The 19,003-nt window shown below is 45.6% G+C and overlaps 1 protein-coding gene across 3 annotated transcripts in view; it reads left to right on the plus strand.

Annotated features, from left to right (window-relative positions):
- Positions 1–19,003, plus strand: part of gne (glucosamine (UDP-N-acetyl)-2-epimerase/N-acetylmannosamine kinase) — a 164,787-nt gene that overhangs the window by 106,519 nt on the left and 39,265 nt on the right. For all 3 annotated transcript variants that reach the window (XM_073064022.1, XM_073064023.1, XM_073064024.1), the window contains exons 7-8: positions 11,534–11,744; positions 13,064–13,193. In XM_073064022.1, coding sequence (XP_072920123.1) covers positions 11,534–11,744; positions 13,064–13,193 — 341 coding nt within the window. The remainder of the gene's footprint in view (positions 1–11,533; positions 11,745–13,063; positions 13,194–19,003) is intronic.

Consider the following 19,003-nt stretch of genomic DNA (forward strand, 5'->3'; position numbering starts at 1 on the left):
AGATTATTGAGGGGTTGGACAAGATAGAGGCAGGAAATAAGTTCCAGATGCTGGGAGAGTCCAGTACCAGAGGGCATGGTTTGAGAATAAGGGGTAGATCATTTAGGACAGAGTTAAGGAAAAACTTCTCCCAGAGAGTTGTGGGGGTGTGGAATGCACTGCCTCAGAAGGTAGTGGAGGCCAATTCTCTGGATGCTTTCAAGAAGGAGCTAGATGGGTATCTTATGGATAGGGGAATCAAGGGATATGGGGACAAGGCAGGAACCGGGTATTGATAGTAGATGATCAGCCATGATCTCAAAATGGCGGTGCAGGCTCGAAGGGCCAAATGGTCTACTTCTGCACCTATTGTCTATTGTCTATTGTGACTGCCTGGTCCACACGTCCCTCCCCACAGATCTCCCACCTGGTACTTATCCCTGCAAGCGTAAATGCTACACCTGTCCCTACATCTCCTCTCTTACCACCATTCGGGGCCCGAAACAGTCCTTCCAGGTGAGGCAACACTTCACTTGTGAGTCTGTTGGGGTAATCTGTTGCATCCAGTGCTCCCGGTGCGGCCTCCTCTACATCGGCGAGACCCGACGCAGATTGCGGGACCGCTTCGTCAAGCATCTCCACTCCGTCCACCACAACAGACAGGATCTCCCAATTGCCATCCATTTCAACTCTGCTTCACATTCCCATTCGGATATATCCATACATGGCCTCCTCTACAGCCATGATGAGGCCAAACTCAGGTTGGAGGAGCAACACCTCATTTACCATCTGGGTAGTCTCCAGCCCCTTGGTATGAACATCGAATTCTCCAACTTCCGGTAATTCCCTCCCTCTCCCTTCCCTCATCCCACTTTCACTCTGCCTCCTCTTCTAGCTGTCTATCACCTCTCTCATGATTCTGCCTTCTTCTACTACCCATAGTGCTTTCCCCTTACATTCCTTCTTCACCTCTCCTGCCTATCCCCTTCCTGCTTCCCCTTCCCCCACCCCTTGATCTTTCCTCTGATTGGTTTTTCACCTGGCACCTTCCACCCTCCCCCCACCTTCTTTATAGGGTCCCTGCCCCCTCCTTCTTAAGTCCTGACGAAGGGTCTCGGCCCGAAACATTAACTGCTCATTTCAACAGATGCTGCCCAACCTGCTGGGTTCATGCAGTTTGTTTGTACTTGTTGAACATCCTTGTAAATCTCCTCTGCACCCTTTCTATGGTTTCCTCATCCTTCCTGTAGTGAGGTGACCAGAACTGAGCACAGTACTCCAAGTGGGATCATATATAGCTGCAGCATTACCTGTTGGCTCCTGAATTCAATTCCACAATTGATGAAGGCCAATACATCGTATGCCTTCTTAATCACAGAGTCAACCTGCGCAGCTGCTTTGAGCGTCCTATGGACTCGGACCCCAAGATTCCTCCGATCCTCCACACTGCCAAGAGTCTTACCATTAATACTATATTCTGCCATCATATTTGACCTACCAAAATGAACCACTTTACACTTACCTGGGTTGAACTCCATTTGCTAGCCCAGATTTGCATTCTATCAATGTCCTGCTGTAACCTAACTGTAACCCTGCTGTAACTGTAAAAAGGAGAGAAGGAGTGAGGCAGTTCTCTTTTGGAAGAGGACAGCGAGGCTGAGAAGAAGTGCGGCGGCGGCCATTTTCAAATTGCTTCTCAGATCGGAGTTCTGAGAGGCGGGACTGCGCAGGCGCGTGAAGGAGGCCTGGGAAGGAGGGAAGATATAAAAAGAACGCAGCCTTAAGCAGCGGGCAGCTTCGTTTGCGGGCAGCGGAGTGAGTCGGGAGCAGAGTGTAGGGCTTGGGCTCAGAGGGCTTAGGCGGAAGAGGGCACAGTAGGCTTATCTTTTAGTTCTTGTTATTTTCAGTTATTCGGGAGGTATGAGTGTGAGGGCAGCTTGTTGTTCTCGGTGTCGGATGTGGGAGATCCTGGAGTCTCCGAGCCTCCCGGACGTCCACATCTGCGCCAGGTGCGCCGAACTGCAGCTCCTGAGGGACCGAATTAGGGAACTGGAGCTGCAGCTCGATGACCTTCGCCTGGTCAGGGAGAGTGAGGAGGTGATAGAGAGGAGTTACAGGCAGGTGGTCACTCCGGGGCCACGGGAGGCAGATAGGTGGGTCACGATCAGGAAGGGGAAGGGGCAGGTACTAGAGAGTACCCCAGTGGCTGTACCCCTTGACAATAAGTACTCATGTTTGAGTACTGTTGGGGGGGACAGCCTACCTGGAGGAAGTGACAGTGGCCGGGCCTCCGGCACAGAGGACGGCCCTGTAGCTCAGAAGGGTAGGGATAGAAGAAAGAGGACCATAGTAATAGGGGACTCGATAGTCAGGGGTTCAGACAGGCGGTTCTGTGGAGGTGATCGGGAGTCCCGGATGGTAGTTTGCCTCCCTGGTGCCAGGGTCCGGGACGTTTCTGATCGCGTCCAAGATATCCTGAAGTGGGAGGGTGAGGAGCCAGAGGTCGTGGTACATGTAGGTACCAATGACATAGGTAGGAAAGGGGAAGAGGTCCTGAAACGAGAGTATAGGGAGTTAGGAAGGCAGTTAAGAAGAAGGACCACAAAGGTAGTAATCTCGGGATTACTGCCTGTACCACGCGACAGTGAGAGTAGGAATGGAATTAGGTGGAGGATGAATGCGTGGTTGAGGGATTGGAGCAGGGGGCAGGGATTCAAGTTTCTGGATCATTGGGACCTCTTCTGGGGCAGGCGTGACCTGTTCAAGAAGGACGGGTTACACTTGAATCCTGGGGGGACCAATATCCTAGCGGGGAGGTTTGCTAGGGCTACGGGGCAGACTTTAAACTAGTAAGATGGGGGGGCGGAAATCAATTTGAGGAAACTATGGGAGAGGAGGTTAGTTCACCAGTAGAGCAAGTAAGTAGACCGTGTGTGAGGGAGGACAGGCAGGTGATGGAGGAGGGATGCTCTCAGCCCGAAGTTGTAGGGGAGAAGAAAGAAAAGGATAATAAATTTGAATGCATTGCTAGGGATGAAAAGAGAGGAGGAGGTGGAGAGTATCTTAAATGTATCTATTTTAATGCTAGGAGCATTGTAAGAAAGGTGGATGAGCTTAAAGTGTGGATTGATACATGGAATTATGATGTTGTAGCTATTAGTGAAACATGGTTGCAGGAAGGGTGTGATTGGCAACTAAATATTCCTGGATTTAGTTGCTTCAGGTGTGATAGAGTAGGAGGGGCCAGAGGAGGAGGTGTTGCATTGCTTGTCCGAGAAAATCTTATGGCGGTGCTTTGGAAGGATAGATTACAGAGCTCCTCTAGGGAGGCTATTTGGGTGGAATTGAGGAATGGGAAAGGTGTAGTAACACTGATAGGAGTGTATTATAGGCCACCTAATGGGGAGCGTGAGTTGGAAGAGCAAATGTGTAAGGAGATAGCAGATATTTGTAGTAAACACAAGGTGGTGATTGTGGGAGATTTTAATTTTCCACACATAGATTGGGAAGCTCATTCTGTAAAAGGGCTGGATGATTTAGAGTTTGTGAAATGTGTGCAGGATAGCTTTTTGCAACAATACATAGAAGTACCGACTAGAGATGGGGCAGTGTTGGATCTCCTGTTAGGGAATGCGATAGGTCAGCTGACAGATGTATGTGTTGGGGAGCACTTCGGGTCCAGTGATCACAATAGCATTAGCTTCAATATAATTATGGAGAAGGACAGGACTGGACCTAGAGTTGAGATTTTTGATTGGAGAAAGGCTAACTTTGAGGAGATGCGCAGGGATTTAGAGAGAGTGGAATGGGTCAAGTTGTTTTATGGGAAGGATGTAATAGAGAAATGGAGGTCATTTAAGGGTGAAATTATGAGGGTACAGAATCTTTATGTTCCTGTTCGGTTGAAAGGAAAGATTAAAGGTTTGAAAGCGCCATGGTTTTCAAGGGATATTAGAAACTTGGTTCGAAAAAAGAGGGATGTCTACAATAGATATAGGCAGCATGGAGTAAAGGAATTGCTCGAGGAATATAAAGAATGTAAAAGGAAACTTAAGAAAGAGATTAGAAAAGCTAAAAGAAGTTACGAGTTTGGTTTGGCAAATAAGGTGGAAGTAAATCCGAAAGGCTTCTACAGTTATATTAAAAGCAAGAGGATAGTGAGGGATAAAATTGGTCCCTTAGAAAATCAGGGTGGTCAGCTATGTGTGGAGCCGAGGGAGATGGGAGAGATTTTGAACGATTTCTTCTCTTCGGTATTCACTAAGGAGAAGGATATCGAATGGTGTAAGGTGTGGGAAACAAGTAAGGAAGTTATGGAACCTATGACAATTAAAGAGGTGGAAGTACTGGCGCTTTTAAGAAATTTAAAAGTGGATAAATCTCCGGGTCCTGACCGGATATTCCCCAGGACCTTGAGGGAAGTTTGTGTAGAGATAGCAGGAGCTCTGACGGAGATCTTTCAGATGTCATTAGAAACAGGGATTGTGCCGGAGGATTGGCGTATTGCTCATGTGGTTCCATTGTTTAAAAAGGGTTCTAGAAGTAAGCCTGGCAATTATAGACCTGTCAGTTTGACATCAGTGGTGGGTAAATTAATGGAAAGTATTCTTAGAGATAGTATTTATAATTATCTGGATAGACAGGATCTGATTAGGAGTAGCCAGCATGGATTTGTGCGTGGAAGGTCATGTTTGACAAACCTTATTGAATTTTTTGAAGTAGTTACGAGGAATGTTGACGAGGGTAAGGCAGTGGATGTAGTCTATATGGACTTCAGCAAGGCCTTTGACAAAGTTCCACATGGAAGGTTAGTTAAGAAGGTTCAGTCGTTAGGTATTAGTGCTGGAGTAATAAAATGGATTCAACAGTGGCTAGATGGGAGATGCCAGAGAGTAGTGGTGGATAATTGTTTATCGGGATGGAGGCCGGTGACTAGCGGGGTGCCTCAGGGATCTGTTTTGGGCCCAATGTTGTTTGTAATATACATAAATGATCTGGATGATGGGGTGGTAAATTGGATTAGTAAGTATGCTGATGATACTAAGGTAGGAGGTGTTGTGGATAATGAGGTGGGTTTTCAAAGCTTGCAGGGAGATTTATGCCGGTTAGAAGAATGGGCTGAACGTTGGCAGATGGAGTTTAATGCTGAGAAGTGTGAGGTTCTACATTTTGGCAGGAATAATCCAAATAGAACATACAGGGTAAATGGTAGGGCATTGAGGAATGCAGTGGAACAGAGAGATCTAGGAATAACAGTGCATAGTTCCCTGAAGGTGGAGTCTCATGTAGATAGGGTGGTGAAGAAGGCTTTTGGAACGCTGGCCTTTATAAATCAGAGCATTGAGTACAGAAGTTGGGATGTAATGTTAAAATTGTACAAGGCATTGGTAAGGCCAAATTTGGAATATTGTGTACAGTTCTGGTCACCGAATTATAGGAAAGATATCAATAAATTAGAGAGAGTGCAGAGACGATTTACTAGGATGTTACCAGGGTTTCAGCACTTAAGTTACAGAGAAAGGTTGAACAAGTTAGGTCTCTATTCATTGGAGCGTAGAAGGTTGAGGGGGGATTTGATCGAGGTATTTAAAATGTTGAGAGGGATAGATAGAGTTGACGTAAATAGGCTGTTTCCATTGAGAGTAGGGGAGATTCAAACGAGAGGACATGATTTGAGAGTTAGGGGGCAAAAGTTTAAGGGAAACACGAGGGGGTATTTCTTTACTCAGAGAGTGATAGCTGTGTGGAATGAGCTTCCTGTAGAAGTAGTAGAGGCCAGATCAGTTGTGTCATTTAAGGTAAAATTGGATAGGTATATGGATAGGAAAGGAGTGGAGGGTTATGGGCTGAGTGCGGGTAGGTGGGACTAGGTGAGATTAAGAGTTCGGCACGGACTAGGAGGGCCGGAATGGCCTGTTTCCGTGCTGTGATTGTTATATGGTTTATATGGTTTAACCTCTGAAAGCCCTCCACACTATCCACAACATCCCCAACCTTTGTGTGATCAGCATCCTTACTAACCCATCCCTCGACTTCCTCATCCAGGGCATTTATAAAAATCACGAAGAGTAAGGGTCCCAGAACGGATCCCTGAGGCACACCACTGGTGACCGATCTCCATGCAGAATCTGACCCGTCTACCACCACTCCTTGCCTTCTGCAGGCAAGCCAGTTCTCAATCCACAAAGCAATATCCCCTTGGATCCCATGCGTCCTTACTTTCTCAATAAGCCTTGCATGGGGTATCTTATCAAATGCCTTGCTGAAGTCCATATACACTACATCTACTGCTCTTCCTTCATCAATGTGTTTAGTCACATCCTTAAAAAATTCAATCAGGCTTGTAAGGCACGGCCTGCCCTTGACAAAGCCATGCTGACTATTCCTAATCATATTATACCTCTCCAAATATTCATAAATCCTGCCTCTCAGGATCTTCTCCATCAACTTACCAACCACTGAAGTAAGACTCACTGGTCTATAATTTCCTGGGCTATCTCTACTCTCTTTCTTATAAGGGAACAACATCCACAACCCTCCAATCCTCCAGAACCTCTCCCGTCCCCATTGATGCAATGATCATTGCCAGAGGTTCGGCAATCTCCTCTCTAGCCTGGGGTACATGTCATCTGGTCCTGGCAACTTATCCAACTTGATGCTTTCCAAAGCTCCAGCACATCCTCTTTCTTAATATCTACATGCTCAAGCTTTTCAGTCCACTGCAAGTCATCACTACAATCACCAAGATCCTCTTCCATAGTGAATACTGAAGTAAGTATTCATTAAGTACCTCTGCTATTTCCTCCGGTTTCATACACAATTTCCCACTGTCACACTTGATAGGTCCTATTCTTTTCATGAACATCCTTTGAATCCTCTCCAATGTCAGCACATTCTTTCTTCGATAATGGACTTATTTTATCATGTGCTTCTAAGTATACTGAAACCACATCCTTAACAATCAACTCTAAAATCTTCCCAACCACTGAGGTCAGACTAACTGACCCATAATTTCCTTTTTACTGCTCCTACCGTTCTTGAAGAGTAGAGCGACATTGCAATTTTCTAGAAACATGCCAGAATCTAGTGATTCTTGAAAGATCATTAGTAACGCCTCCGCAATCTCTTCATCTACCTCTTTCAGAACCCCCAGGTGTAGTCCACCTAGTCCAGGTGACCTGTCTACCTTCAGACCTTTCAGCTTCCCAAACACCTTCACCCTAGGAAAAGCAACTCCACTCACTTCTACCCGACACTAGAACTTTTGGCAATAGCTAGTGTCTTTCACAGTGAAGATTGACACAAAGTACTTATTTAGTTCATCCACCATTTCCTTATCCCTCATTACTACCTCTCCAGCATCATAGAAACATAGAAAATAGGTGCAGGAGTAGGCCATTCGGCCCTTCGAGCCTGCACCGCCATTCAGTATGATCATGGCTGATCATCCAACTCAGAACCCTGTACCTGCTTTCTCTCCATACCCCCTGATCCCTTTAGCCACAAGGGCCATATCTAACTTCCTCTTAAATATAGCCAATGAACCGGCCTCAACTGTTTCCTGTAGCAGAGAATTCCACAGATTCACCACTCTCTGTGTGAAGAAATTTTTCCTCATCTTGGTCCTAAAAGGCTTCCCCTTTATCCTTAAACTGTGACCCCTCGTTCTGGACTTGTCCAACATCAGAAACAATCGTCCTGCATCTAGCCTGTCCAATCCAGGTAGTATAAATCATTTTCCAGCAGTCCAATATCTGCTCTCCCCTCTCTCTTACTGTTTAAATATCTGAAACATCTTCTGCTATCCACTTTGATATTATTGGTTAGCTTACCTTCACATTTCATCCTTTCACTCCTTATGGCTTTTTTACTTCCTTCTGTTGGTCTAAAGGCTCCCAGTCCTCCAACTTCCCACTAACCTTTGCTCTATTATATCCCTCTCTTTTGCTTTTATGTTGGGTTTGGCAGGTTGTGCCATCCTGCCTTTTAGAAAACTAGTTCTTTGGGATGTATGTATCAACTGCCTTCCATATTCCTCCTAGAAATTCCAGGCATTGCTGCTCTGATGTCATCCCTATTAGTGTCGCCTTCCAATCACTTTTGGCCAACTCCTCTTGCTTGCCTCTGTAGTTCCCTTTACCCCAGTGTAATACTGATACATTTGGTTTTAACTTGTTCCTCTCGAATTGCAGGGTGAATTCTGTCTTATTATGATTACTGCCTCCTAAGGGTTCTTTACCATAAGCTCGCTAATGAAATCCAGTTCATTACACCACACCTAATCCAGAATAGCTGCTCCCTTGTGGGCTCAACCACAAGTTGCACTAAAAAGCCACCTTGTAGGCATCCTACAAGTTTCCTTTCTTGGGATCCAGCATCAACCTGATATTCCCAATCTACCTGCATTTTGAAGTCCCCCATGACTATTGCAACAATGACCTTTTGACATACTTATTCTATTTCCTGTTGGAATTTGCAGCCCACATAAGACCATAAGACATAGAAGCAGAATTAGGATTTCAGCCCATTGCGTCTGCTCCACCATTGCATCAAGGCTGATCTCTGATCCCACTCAGCTTAATACACCTGCCTTCTTACCATATCCTTTAATGCCCTGACCAATCAGGAAGGTATCAACTTCCTCTTTAAATATACCCATGGACTTGGCCTCCACTGAAGTCTGTGGCAGAGCATTCGACAGATTTACTACTCTCTAGCTAGAACAATTCCTCCTTATATCCATTCTAAAAGGGTGCCCCTCAATTTTGAGTTCTGGATACCCCCAGCATAGGAAACATCCTCTCCATATCCACCCTATCTAGTCATTTCAACATTTGGTAGGTTTCAATGAGATCCCCCCACATTCTTCTAAATTCCAGTGAGTACAGGCCCAGAGCTCCCAAACACTACCCATATGTTAACCCCTTCATTCCCAGAATCATCCTCGTGAACCTCTTCTGGACTCTTTCCAATGACAGCACATCATTTCTGATATATGGGGCCGAAAACTGTTGACAATACTCCAAGTGTGCCCTGACTAGTGTCTTATAAAGCCTCCACATTATCTCCTTGTTTTTATATTCTATTCCCCTTGAAATAAATAAAACATTGCATTTGCTTTCTTTACCGTAGATTTATAAATTAATCTTCTGGGAGTCTTGCATGAGGATTCCTAAATCTCACTGCACACTGATATTTGAACCTTCTCCCCAACAGTTTCTGCCCTTACCTCCTGAAGGGTCCAAGGGAATACTTTGTGAGGCCCTGGGGATTTATCCACCCTGATTTGCCTCAGTGTAGCAAATAACACCTCATTGCCTCACTTCTTATAGACTCTGTATCCATCTCTTGAGTCAATACAGGTGCAAAGAATTAATTTACAATCTCCCCCCCCCCCCCCCCATCCATATGTTGATCCACGCCATGAGCTTATCCAACTTTCCTATTCTACTTCTGGTATTGAAATATATACAATTCAAGCTTCTCATTCCTGACTTTGTCTGACATTCTACCAGCATCTGCCTCCTTAACCTCTCCACTAACTGTTCCTGCACTCTGGTTCCCATCCCCCTGTAACTCTAGTTTAAACCCCACCGTGCAGCATTAACAAACCTTACCTTTAGGATATTAGTCCCACTCCAGTTCAAGTGCAAACCATCTCTTCTGTGCAGGTAACACACACAAAATGCTGGAGGAACTCTGCAGGCCAGGCAGTATCTATGGAAAAAGTACAGTCAATGTTTCAGGCTGAGACCCTTCATCAGGACACATGACATGTGCCCTGTGGACAATACTCCAACAAGAGTTGGTGTCTCTCTTGGCCCAAAACATCGACTGTACTTTTTTCCATAGATGCTACCTGGCCTGCTGAGTTCCTCCAGCATTTTGTGTGTGTTGCTTGGATTTCCAGCATCTGCAGATTCTCTCTTGTTTGTGTCTTCTGCACGTGCCCCACCTTCCCTGGATGAGAGCCCATTGATTCTAAAATCTTATGTCCTCCCTCCTACATCAACTCCTCAGCTGCGTGTTAAACTGTATAATCTTCCTAGTCCTGGCCTTACCAGCACGTTGCACTAACCTTGGAGGTCTTGACCTTTAACTTAACACCTAATTCCCTGAACTCTCAATGCAGAACCTCGTCACTTGTCCTGACCATATCTTTGGTACCTATGCAGACCATGACTTCTGGCTGTTTACCATCCCACTTAAGAATACTGAGGATTTGATCCGAGATATCCCATGCCCTGGCACTTGGGAGGCAACATGCCATCCAAAAATCTTCTCACCCACTGAACCTCCTGTCCATTCTCCTAATTAACAAATCACCACAGCATGCTTCTTTCTTTCCCCCCTTTCCTTCTGAGTCACAGAGGCAGATTCAGTGCCAAAGCCCCAACTACTGTTGCTTTTCTCTGTTCAATCATCCCCCCATCTCCCCCCGACTGTATCCACAGTGGTACAGCATACCTGTTGTTGAGAGGGGTAGCCACTGGCTGCTTAATCCTTTTCCCCTTCTGACTGGTACCCCTCGGATTCAGGTGTAACCTGTCTGTTTTGTACAGGTCATACCTTCTGTAGAAGAGATCCCAGTGATCCAGAAATCTGAAGCCCTGCCCACTGCACCAGTTCCTCAGCCCCGTATTCATCTGCCAAATCATTCTGTTCTAACTGGCATGTGGCACATCAGCAGTCTAGAGATTGCTACCCTGGAGGTCCTGTTTTTCATCTTTCTACCTATGTCCTTAAGTTCTCTCCTTAGGGCTGATGCCAATATGTACCAAGACTTCTAACTGCTCACCGTGCCTCTTTAGAATGCTGTGAACCCAATCCAAGACGGCCCTGACCCTGGCATCTGGGAGGCAAGATGCCAACTGGGTGTTTTGATTACATTCACAGAACCTACTCTAACTGTGAAATGCCCTATCACTACTGCAGCCCTCTTCTCCCCATCCCTTCTGAGCCACAGTGCAGAGACCTGATCACTGCGGCGTCCTCCAATACGTTCTTTCCCCAGGAGTATCCAAAGCGGTATATTTATTACTGACGGAATGGGCACAGGGCTACTCTGCAATGGCTGCCCATTTCCTTTTCTTCTGCTGACAGTCACCCATCCAGGTATCTGCCTCCAGCAACTTAGGAATGCCTACCTCCCTGAAGCTCCTATCATCTCCTCGGTTTCCCGTTTGAGCTGCGGCTCTGGCTCTTTAACACATTCTCTGAGGAGCTGCAGATCGGTACATCTGCTTATTAGGAGGTTGGAATTCCCACATTTCTCACAAAGAACGCAGCACAGCTCCTGGAGCCATCCGCACTGCTCTAACTATGCACTAACGGGCGAAGAATAAAGGGTGAAGAAGAAACTTACTCACCCAAGCCTATTCTTGTGAAGGCATCCCGAACTCCAACACTGATTTACTTACCCAATGACTCCTCTACTTGCCCTGCTTTATTTTTATTTGCCCTTGCTGACGAAACACGTTTTGTTTGGTCTGCCAGAAAAATGGCAAAAGCCTGCAATTGCTTCTTTTTAAGTCTTTTAAAATTCTATTTCAAGTTCGAAAATATATGGTGATGGAAATGCAGTCCCACGGATATTGAAATTTCTGAAGACAATAGATGTAACTGAACCTCTGCAGAAGAAGTTTTGTTTCCCACCGGTGAAGGAGTGTGGCTCACAGGATATCGACCACATTCTGGAAGTACAGAGTGCCTTAGCCGTGGACTTGGGTGGAACAAACCTGCGAGTGGCTATTATCGGTATGAAGGTAATGATCCTTTCCTCAGATTAGCACAAACTCTGTGTCCCTAGTCCATTTGTCTGTGTTGTTCTCACGAAATAAATACATCATCAATATGCCACTTTAATACAGAAAAGCACGGCACAAATTTAAATACAGCATGGTAGCATAATGCTTTACGGTGCCAGTGATTGCAGCTCCATTCCTGCATTCCTGGGGGTTTGAGGGTCTTACAGGGGATTCCTGAATGTGTTTCTGTGGTTGGGGGTTTGAGGGTCTTACAGGGGATTCCTGAATGTGTTTCTGTGGCTGGAGGTTTGAGGGTCTTACAGGGGGTTCCTGAATGTGTTTCTGTGGCTGGAGGTTTGAGGGTCTTACAGGGGATTCCTGAATGTGTTTCTGTGGTTGGGGGTTTGAGGGTCTTACAGGGGGTTCCTGAATGTGTTTCTGTGGCTGGGGGTTTGAGGGTCTTACAGGGGATTCCTGAATGTGTTTCTGTGGCTGGAGGTTTGAGGGTCTTACAGGGGGTTCCTGAATGTGTTTCTGTGGCTGGAGGTTTGAGGGTCTTACAGGGGATTCCTGAATGTGTTTCTGTGGTTGGGGGTTTGAGGGTCTTACAGGGGATTCCTGAATGTGTTTCTGTGGTTGGGGGTTTGACGGTCTTACAGGGGGTTCCTGAATGTGTTTCTGTGGCTGGGGGTTTGAGGGTCTTACAGGGGATTCCTGAATGTGTTTCTGTGGCTGGGGGTTTGAGGGTCTTACAGGGGATTCCTGAAAGTGTTTCTGTAGTTGGAGGTTTGAGGGTCTTACAGGGGATTCCTGAATGTGTTTCTGTGGCTGGAGGTTTGAGGGTCTTACAGGGGATTCCTGAATGTGTTTCTGTGGTTGGAGGTTTGAGGGTCTTACAGGGAATACTTGAGTGTGTTTCTTTGGTTGTGGGGTTTGAAGAGGGTCTTGCATGGGATTCCCGAATGTGACTGGTTGGCTGTTGAGGGAAGGCTGCAATTGATGGGTAATTGCACAAGGAGAGCTAGGAAACCTGAAAGTTAAGTCATAAGGATGAAAAATCCGGGAATTAAAGCTAAAATATCAGAAAAATCATAATAATTGCTGAGTGGGAGTAGGTACAGGGCAGAGCCTTGCCATGGAAGGTTGGATGAACTGAAAGCTACATAGAATGGGGTGTCTGTGCTACCAAACATTTCCCCTAATGCAGGTACAGATATGTTTCAGGTCTGGGTGCTACTTCATTGATTTTACTTGAGATATGTTGGCTGTTGCTCTGTGTGCTGCAACTGAGATATTACAATTTCTGATTTAAGTTTGATTGTTTGCAAACCTTACAGGGCGAAATCATAAAAAAATATATTCGATCCAATCCCAAAGCTTACAATGAGAGAATTGAGTTGATTCTGAAGATGTGCACAGAGGCTGCAGCAGAGTCGGTGAATCTGAACTGCAGAATACTTGGAGTTGGTAAGTTGAAAACTTCAGGGCTGTAGGGAGTCTTCATTCGGTGAGCGCTGTTGGAGCTGTCTGCTTTGGTGAAATTACGCAGTTGTATGATCCTATTAATTGACAGTGCAAATTTTCTGTGTAATTTATCAATTTCTAAACCAGTGTGTCTGACATATACTGTTACCACGATAAGCTCTCAATAATATTGATCAGTTAGCCACAGAGAGAATCTGTATTTACTGACAAACACCTTGATTGGCTTAGTTCACAAATATGTGAATTTACACAACTGAATACCTCTGTGCAAATCTACGAGATGTTCTTGACCCTAGTCAAGAAGAGTAAAGGTCTTCTTTGGCCAGGTATTTCTCTTAAACCTGATGTAATCTTCATGTTTCTGATATGGGGTATCCACTTTCCTGATGTGATTGGTCTCCACAGAGCGGTCACTGCCTGTGCTCCTAAAATCCTCTATTTTTAGACCATAAGACATAGGAGCAGAATTTTGCCTTCTGGCCCATTGGAGTCTGCTCTGCCATTCAATCTTGGCCGATCCTTTTTTTTCCCCTCCTCAACCTCAGTTCTGGGCCTTCTCCCCATAACCTTTGATGCCGTGTCCAATCAAGAACCTATCAATATCTGCTTTAAATACACCCAACGACCTGGCCTCCACAGCTACATGTGGCAACAAATTCCACAAATTCACCACCCTTTGGCTAAAGAAATTTCTGTGCTTTGCTATTTTGAAAGGGTGCCGCTCTATCCTGAGGCTGTGTCCTCCTGTCCTAGACTCTTCAACCCTGGGAAACATCCTTTCCATATCTACTCTGTCTAGGACTTTCAACATTCGAAAGGTTTTAATGAGATCCCCCCTCTCATCCTTCTGAATTCCAGTGAGTACAGACCCAGATCCATCAAATGTTCCCTGTATGATAATCCTTTCATTCCTGGAATCATCCTTGTGAACCTCCTCTGGACCATCTCCAATGCCAGCACACCTTTTGTACGATGAGAGGCCCAAAACTGTTCACAATACTCAAGGTGAGGCCTCACCAGTGCCTTATAAAGCCTCAGCATTACACCCTTGCCCTTATATTCTAGACCTCTTGAAATGAATGCTGACATGGCATTTCCCTTCCTCACCACTGACTCAACCTGCAAGTTAACCGTTAGGTGTTCTGCATAAGGACTCCCAAGCCCTTTGCATCTCAGATTGTTGTATTTTCTCCCTATTTAGAAAATAGTCTGCACATTTATTTCCACTACTAAAGTGCATGACCATACATTTTCCAACATTGTATTTCATTTCCCACTTTCTTGTCCATTCTCCTGATTCGTCCAAGTCCTTCTGCAGCCTACCTGGTTCCTCAACGCTACCTGTCCCTCCATCAATCTTTGTATGGTCTGAAAACTTGGCAACAAAGCCATCTATTCCATCATCTAAATCATAAGACAAAGGAGCAGAATTCGGCCATTGGGCCCATCGAGTCTGCTCTGCCATTTTATCATGAGCTGATCCATTCTCCCATTTAGTCCCTCTCCCCTGCCTTCTCACCATAACCTTTGATGCCCTGGCTACTCAGATACCTATCAATCTCTGCTTTAAATACACCCAATTACTTGACTTCCACTGCCACCCGTGGCAACAAATTCCACAAATTCACCACCCTTTGGCTAAAAAAATTTCTTTGTATCTCTGTTCTGAATGGGTGCCCTTCAATCCTTAAGTCATGCCCTCTCATACTAGACTCCCCCACAAAGGGAAACAACTTTGCCACTTCTTTGCCCATTCTCCCAATCTATCCAAGTCTCTCTGCAGACTCTCTGTTTCCTCAGCACTACCAGCCCCTCCACCTATCTTTGTATCATCAGCAAACTTAGCCACAAAGCCATCTATTCCATAATCCAAATCATTGATATACAACATAAAAAGAAGCGGCCCCAACACGGACCTCTGTGGAACACCACCGGTAACCGGCAGCCAACCAGAATGGGATCCCTTTATTCCCACTTTCTGTTTCCTGCCAATCAGCCAACGCTCTATCCACGTATGTAACTTTCCCGTAATTCCATTGGCTCTTATATTGTTTAGCAGCCTCATGTGCGGCACCTTGTCAAAGGCCTTCTGAAAATCCAAATACACAACATCCACTGCATCTCCCTTGTCTAACCTACTTGTAATTTCCTCAAAAGATTGCACTAGGTTTGTCAGGCAGGATTTTCCTTTAAGGAAACCATGCTGCGTTCGGCCTATCTTGTCATATACCTCCAGGTACTCCATAAGCTCATCCTTGACAATCGACTCCAACAACTTCCCAACCACCGATGTCAAGCTAACAGGTCTATAATTTCCTTTTTGCTTCCTTGCCCCCTTCTTAAATAGCGGAGTGACATTTGCAATCTTCCTGTCCTCCAGAACCAGGCCAGAATCTATTGACTATTGAAAGATAATTGTTAATGCTTCCGCAATCTCCACAGCTACTTCCTTCAGAACACGAGGGTGCATTCCATCTGGTCCGGGAGATTTATCTACCCTTAGACTATTCGGCTTCCTGAGTACTTTCTGTGTCGTAATTGTGACTGTGCACGTTTCTCTTCCCTGACACCCTTGAGTGTCCGGTATACTGTTGATGTCTTCCTCACTAAAGACTGATGCAAAATACTCATTCAGTTCCTCCACCATCTCCTTATCTCCCATTACAATTTCTCCAGCATCATTTTCTATCGGTCCTATATCTACTCTTACCTTTCTTTTACTCTTTATATACTTGAAAAAGCTTTTAGTATCCTCTGATATTATTTGCTAGTTTCCTTTCATAGTTCATCTTTTCCCTCTTAATGACCTTCTTAGTTTCCTTTTGTAAGCTTTTAAAAACTTCCCAGTCCTCTGTCTTCCCACTAATTTTTGCTTCCTTGTATGCCCTCTGCTTTGCTTTTACTTTGGCTTTGACTTCACTTGTCAGCCACGGTTGCATCCTTTTTCCATTCGAAAATTTCTTCTTTTTTGGAATATATCTGTTTTGCACCTTCCTCACTTCTCACATAAACTCCAGCCACTGCTGCTCTGCCGTGCTTCCCACTAGTGTCCCTTTCCAGTCAACTTTGGCCAGTTCCTCTCTCATGCCACTGTAATTTGCTTTACTCCACTGAAATACCGACACTTTGGATTTCGGCTTCTCTTTCTCAAATTTCACAGTGAACTCAATCATGTTGTGATCACTGCCTCCTAAGGGTTCCTTAACTTCAATCTCTCTATTCACCTCTGGTTCATTACACAATACCCAATCCAGTACAGCCGATCCCCTAGTGGGCTCAACAACAAGCTGTTCTAAAAAGCCATGGCGTAGACATTCTACAAATTCTCTCTCTTGAGATCCAGTGCTGACCTGATTTTCCCAATCCACTCGCATGTTAAAATCCCCTACAATTATCATAACACTGCCCTTCTGGCAAGCCTTTTCTATTTCCTGTTGTGATTTGTAGTCCACATCACTGCAGCTGTTAGGAGGCCTGTATATAACTGCCATCAGGGTCCTTTTACCCCTGCGATTTCTTAGCTCAACCCATAAAGATTCTGCACCTTCTGATCCTATGTCACCTCTTTCTAATGAATTAATATTATTTCTTACTAATGAAGCCACGCCACCCTCTCTGCCTACCTGCCTATCCTTCTGATACACAGTGTATCCTTGGATGTTCAGCTCCCAGAGACATGCATCCTTTAGCCACGTCTCAGTGATGGCCACAATATCATACCTGCCAATCTGTAGCTGTACGACAAGATCATCCATCTTATTCCTTATGCTGCGTGCATTTAAGTATAACACCTTAAGTCCAGTATTTGGGACTTTTTGTTTTGATTGCACTGCAACTCATCCCAATGGCTGCAAATTTGCTCCATCACCTGCCTGTCCTTCATGACATCTTTACTGCTCACTATCTTAAATTTATTTCTGTTTTCCCCCTCCTCCGCTCTACCATTCTGGATCCCATCCCCCGCCAAATTAGTTTAAACCCTCCCTAACAGCTCTATTAAACCTTCCCGCCAGGATATTGGTCCCCTTCAGGTGTAACCTGTCCTTTTTGAACAGATCTTACTTCCCCCAGAAGAGATCCCAATGATTCAAGAATCTGAAGCCCTGCCCCCTGCACTAGTCTCTCAGCCACGCATTCATCTGCCTGATCCTACTATTCTTGCCCTCGCTAGCACGTGGCACAGGTAGCAATCCTGAGATTACTGCCCTGGAGGTCCTGCTTCTCAGCTTCCTTCCTAACTCCCGGAAATCTCTCTTCAGGACCTCCTCCCTTCTCTTATCTATGTCATTGGTACCAACATGTACCAAGATAGCTGGCTGCTTGCCCTCTCCCTTCAGAATATTCTGGACCTGATCCGAGACATCCCGTACCCTGGCACCTGGGAGGCAACACACTATGCGGGTATCTCTTAACAGGCTCACAGAATCTCTGTCTGTTCCCCTGACTATGAATCCCCTATGACTACCGCATTCCTCTTCTCCCTCCTTCCCTCCTGCACAACAGCGCGTCACCGTGGCTGTCCCCTGTCAAGTCATCCCCCTCAACAGCATCCAAAACGATATACTTGTTGCTGAGGGGGGCAGCCACAGGGTGCTTTCCACTATCCGGGCATTTCCCTTCCCTGTCCTGACAGTCACCCAGTTTTCTGACCCCTGTAGCCTAGGGATGACTACCTCCCTGTAGCTCCTGTCTATCACCTCTTCACTTTCCCTAATAAGCAGTAGGTCATCAAGCTGCCGCTCCAAATCCCTAACACGGTCTCTGAGGAGCTGCATCTTGGTGCACCTGGCGCAGATGTGACCATCAGGGAGGCTGGAGGTCTCCCAGTATTTCCACATCTGATACCCTGAACAAAGCACTAACCCTGTAGACATGCTACTTAATTCTACAGGAATGAGACAAGGAAAAATAAGTCTACTCACCCACTTACCTTGCCAAACACACGAACTTCTTAAACTGTTAGCTGTGTGAGCCCTGCTGTTCCTCTGTCGGTCCAGGCCGATTCGCCAAGGGGATAAAAAGAGTTGGTGCCTTGCTCTCACCTCTTCCCGTTACTGCCTAGGCCCAAAGCCCTACATTCTGCTGTCACTGACTCTGCTGCCCACTGTATAGGGTGGTCTTCTTCTTAAACTCTCGGTGCTGTCCTGTCTACGTCATGTGCCTGCGCAGACTCACCCTTCTTGTACTTGAAAAAGTTTTTTAAAAAGCGGCCTTCCTTCAGAATTAGCTCTCACGCCTCCCTTCTTGTCCCGATCCAAAAAACAACCGTTGTAAGTCCCCTTCCTTTTAAATTCTCTGCGCTGTCCTGTCTACGTCACACGCTTGCGCAGTCTCGCCCTTCTTGTACTTGAAGATTACATTTGGTATCTATGGCCAAAATGTTGACTGTACTCGTTTCCATAGATGCTGCCTGGCCTGTTGAGTTCCTAAAGCAGTTTGTTTGTTGCTTGAATTTCCAGCATCTGCAGATTTCCTGGTGAGTGCTTTATAGCTCTTCCCCCAGACTTCTGCCCCAGAGAATGGCTTTTGTTTTTCCCAACACAGACTGGTTCAAACCAGTTCACTCAAATACTGGGCGGGAATGGCCAGATCACAGGCTACTCCTTCTACAAGCTTGCAATTTTACATAATAAACCACTTCTTATCTGAAAATAGTCTCTGGTTTAACAGATCATCAGCAGAAACTCTACATGTCCATGCTCAGCTAATTACTCTCTGATTAAGGCCATAAGATGTAGGAGCAGAACTAGGCCATTTGGTCCATTGCGTCTACTCCACCATTTCATTATGGC

Source organism: Hemitrygon akajei, chromosome 13 (assembly GCF_048418815.1).
Source record: "Hemitrygon akajei chromosome 13, sHemAka1.3, whole genome shotgun sequence".
In the NCBI taxonomy this organism is placed as follows: Eukaryota; Metazoa; Chordata; class Chondrichthyes; order Myliobatiformes; family Dasyatidae; genus Hemitrygon; species Hemitrygon akajei.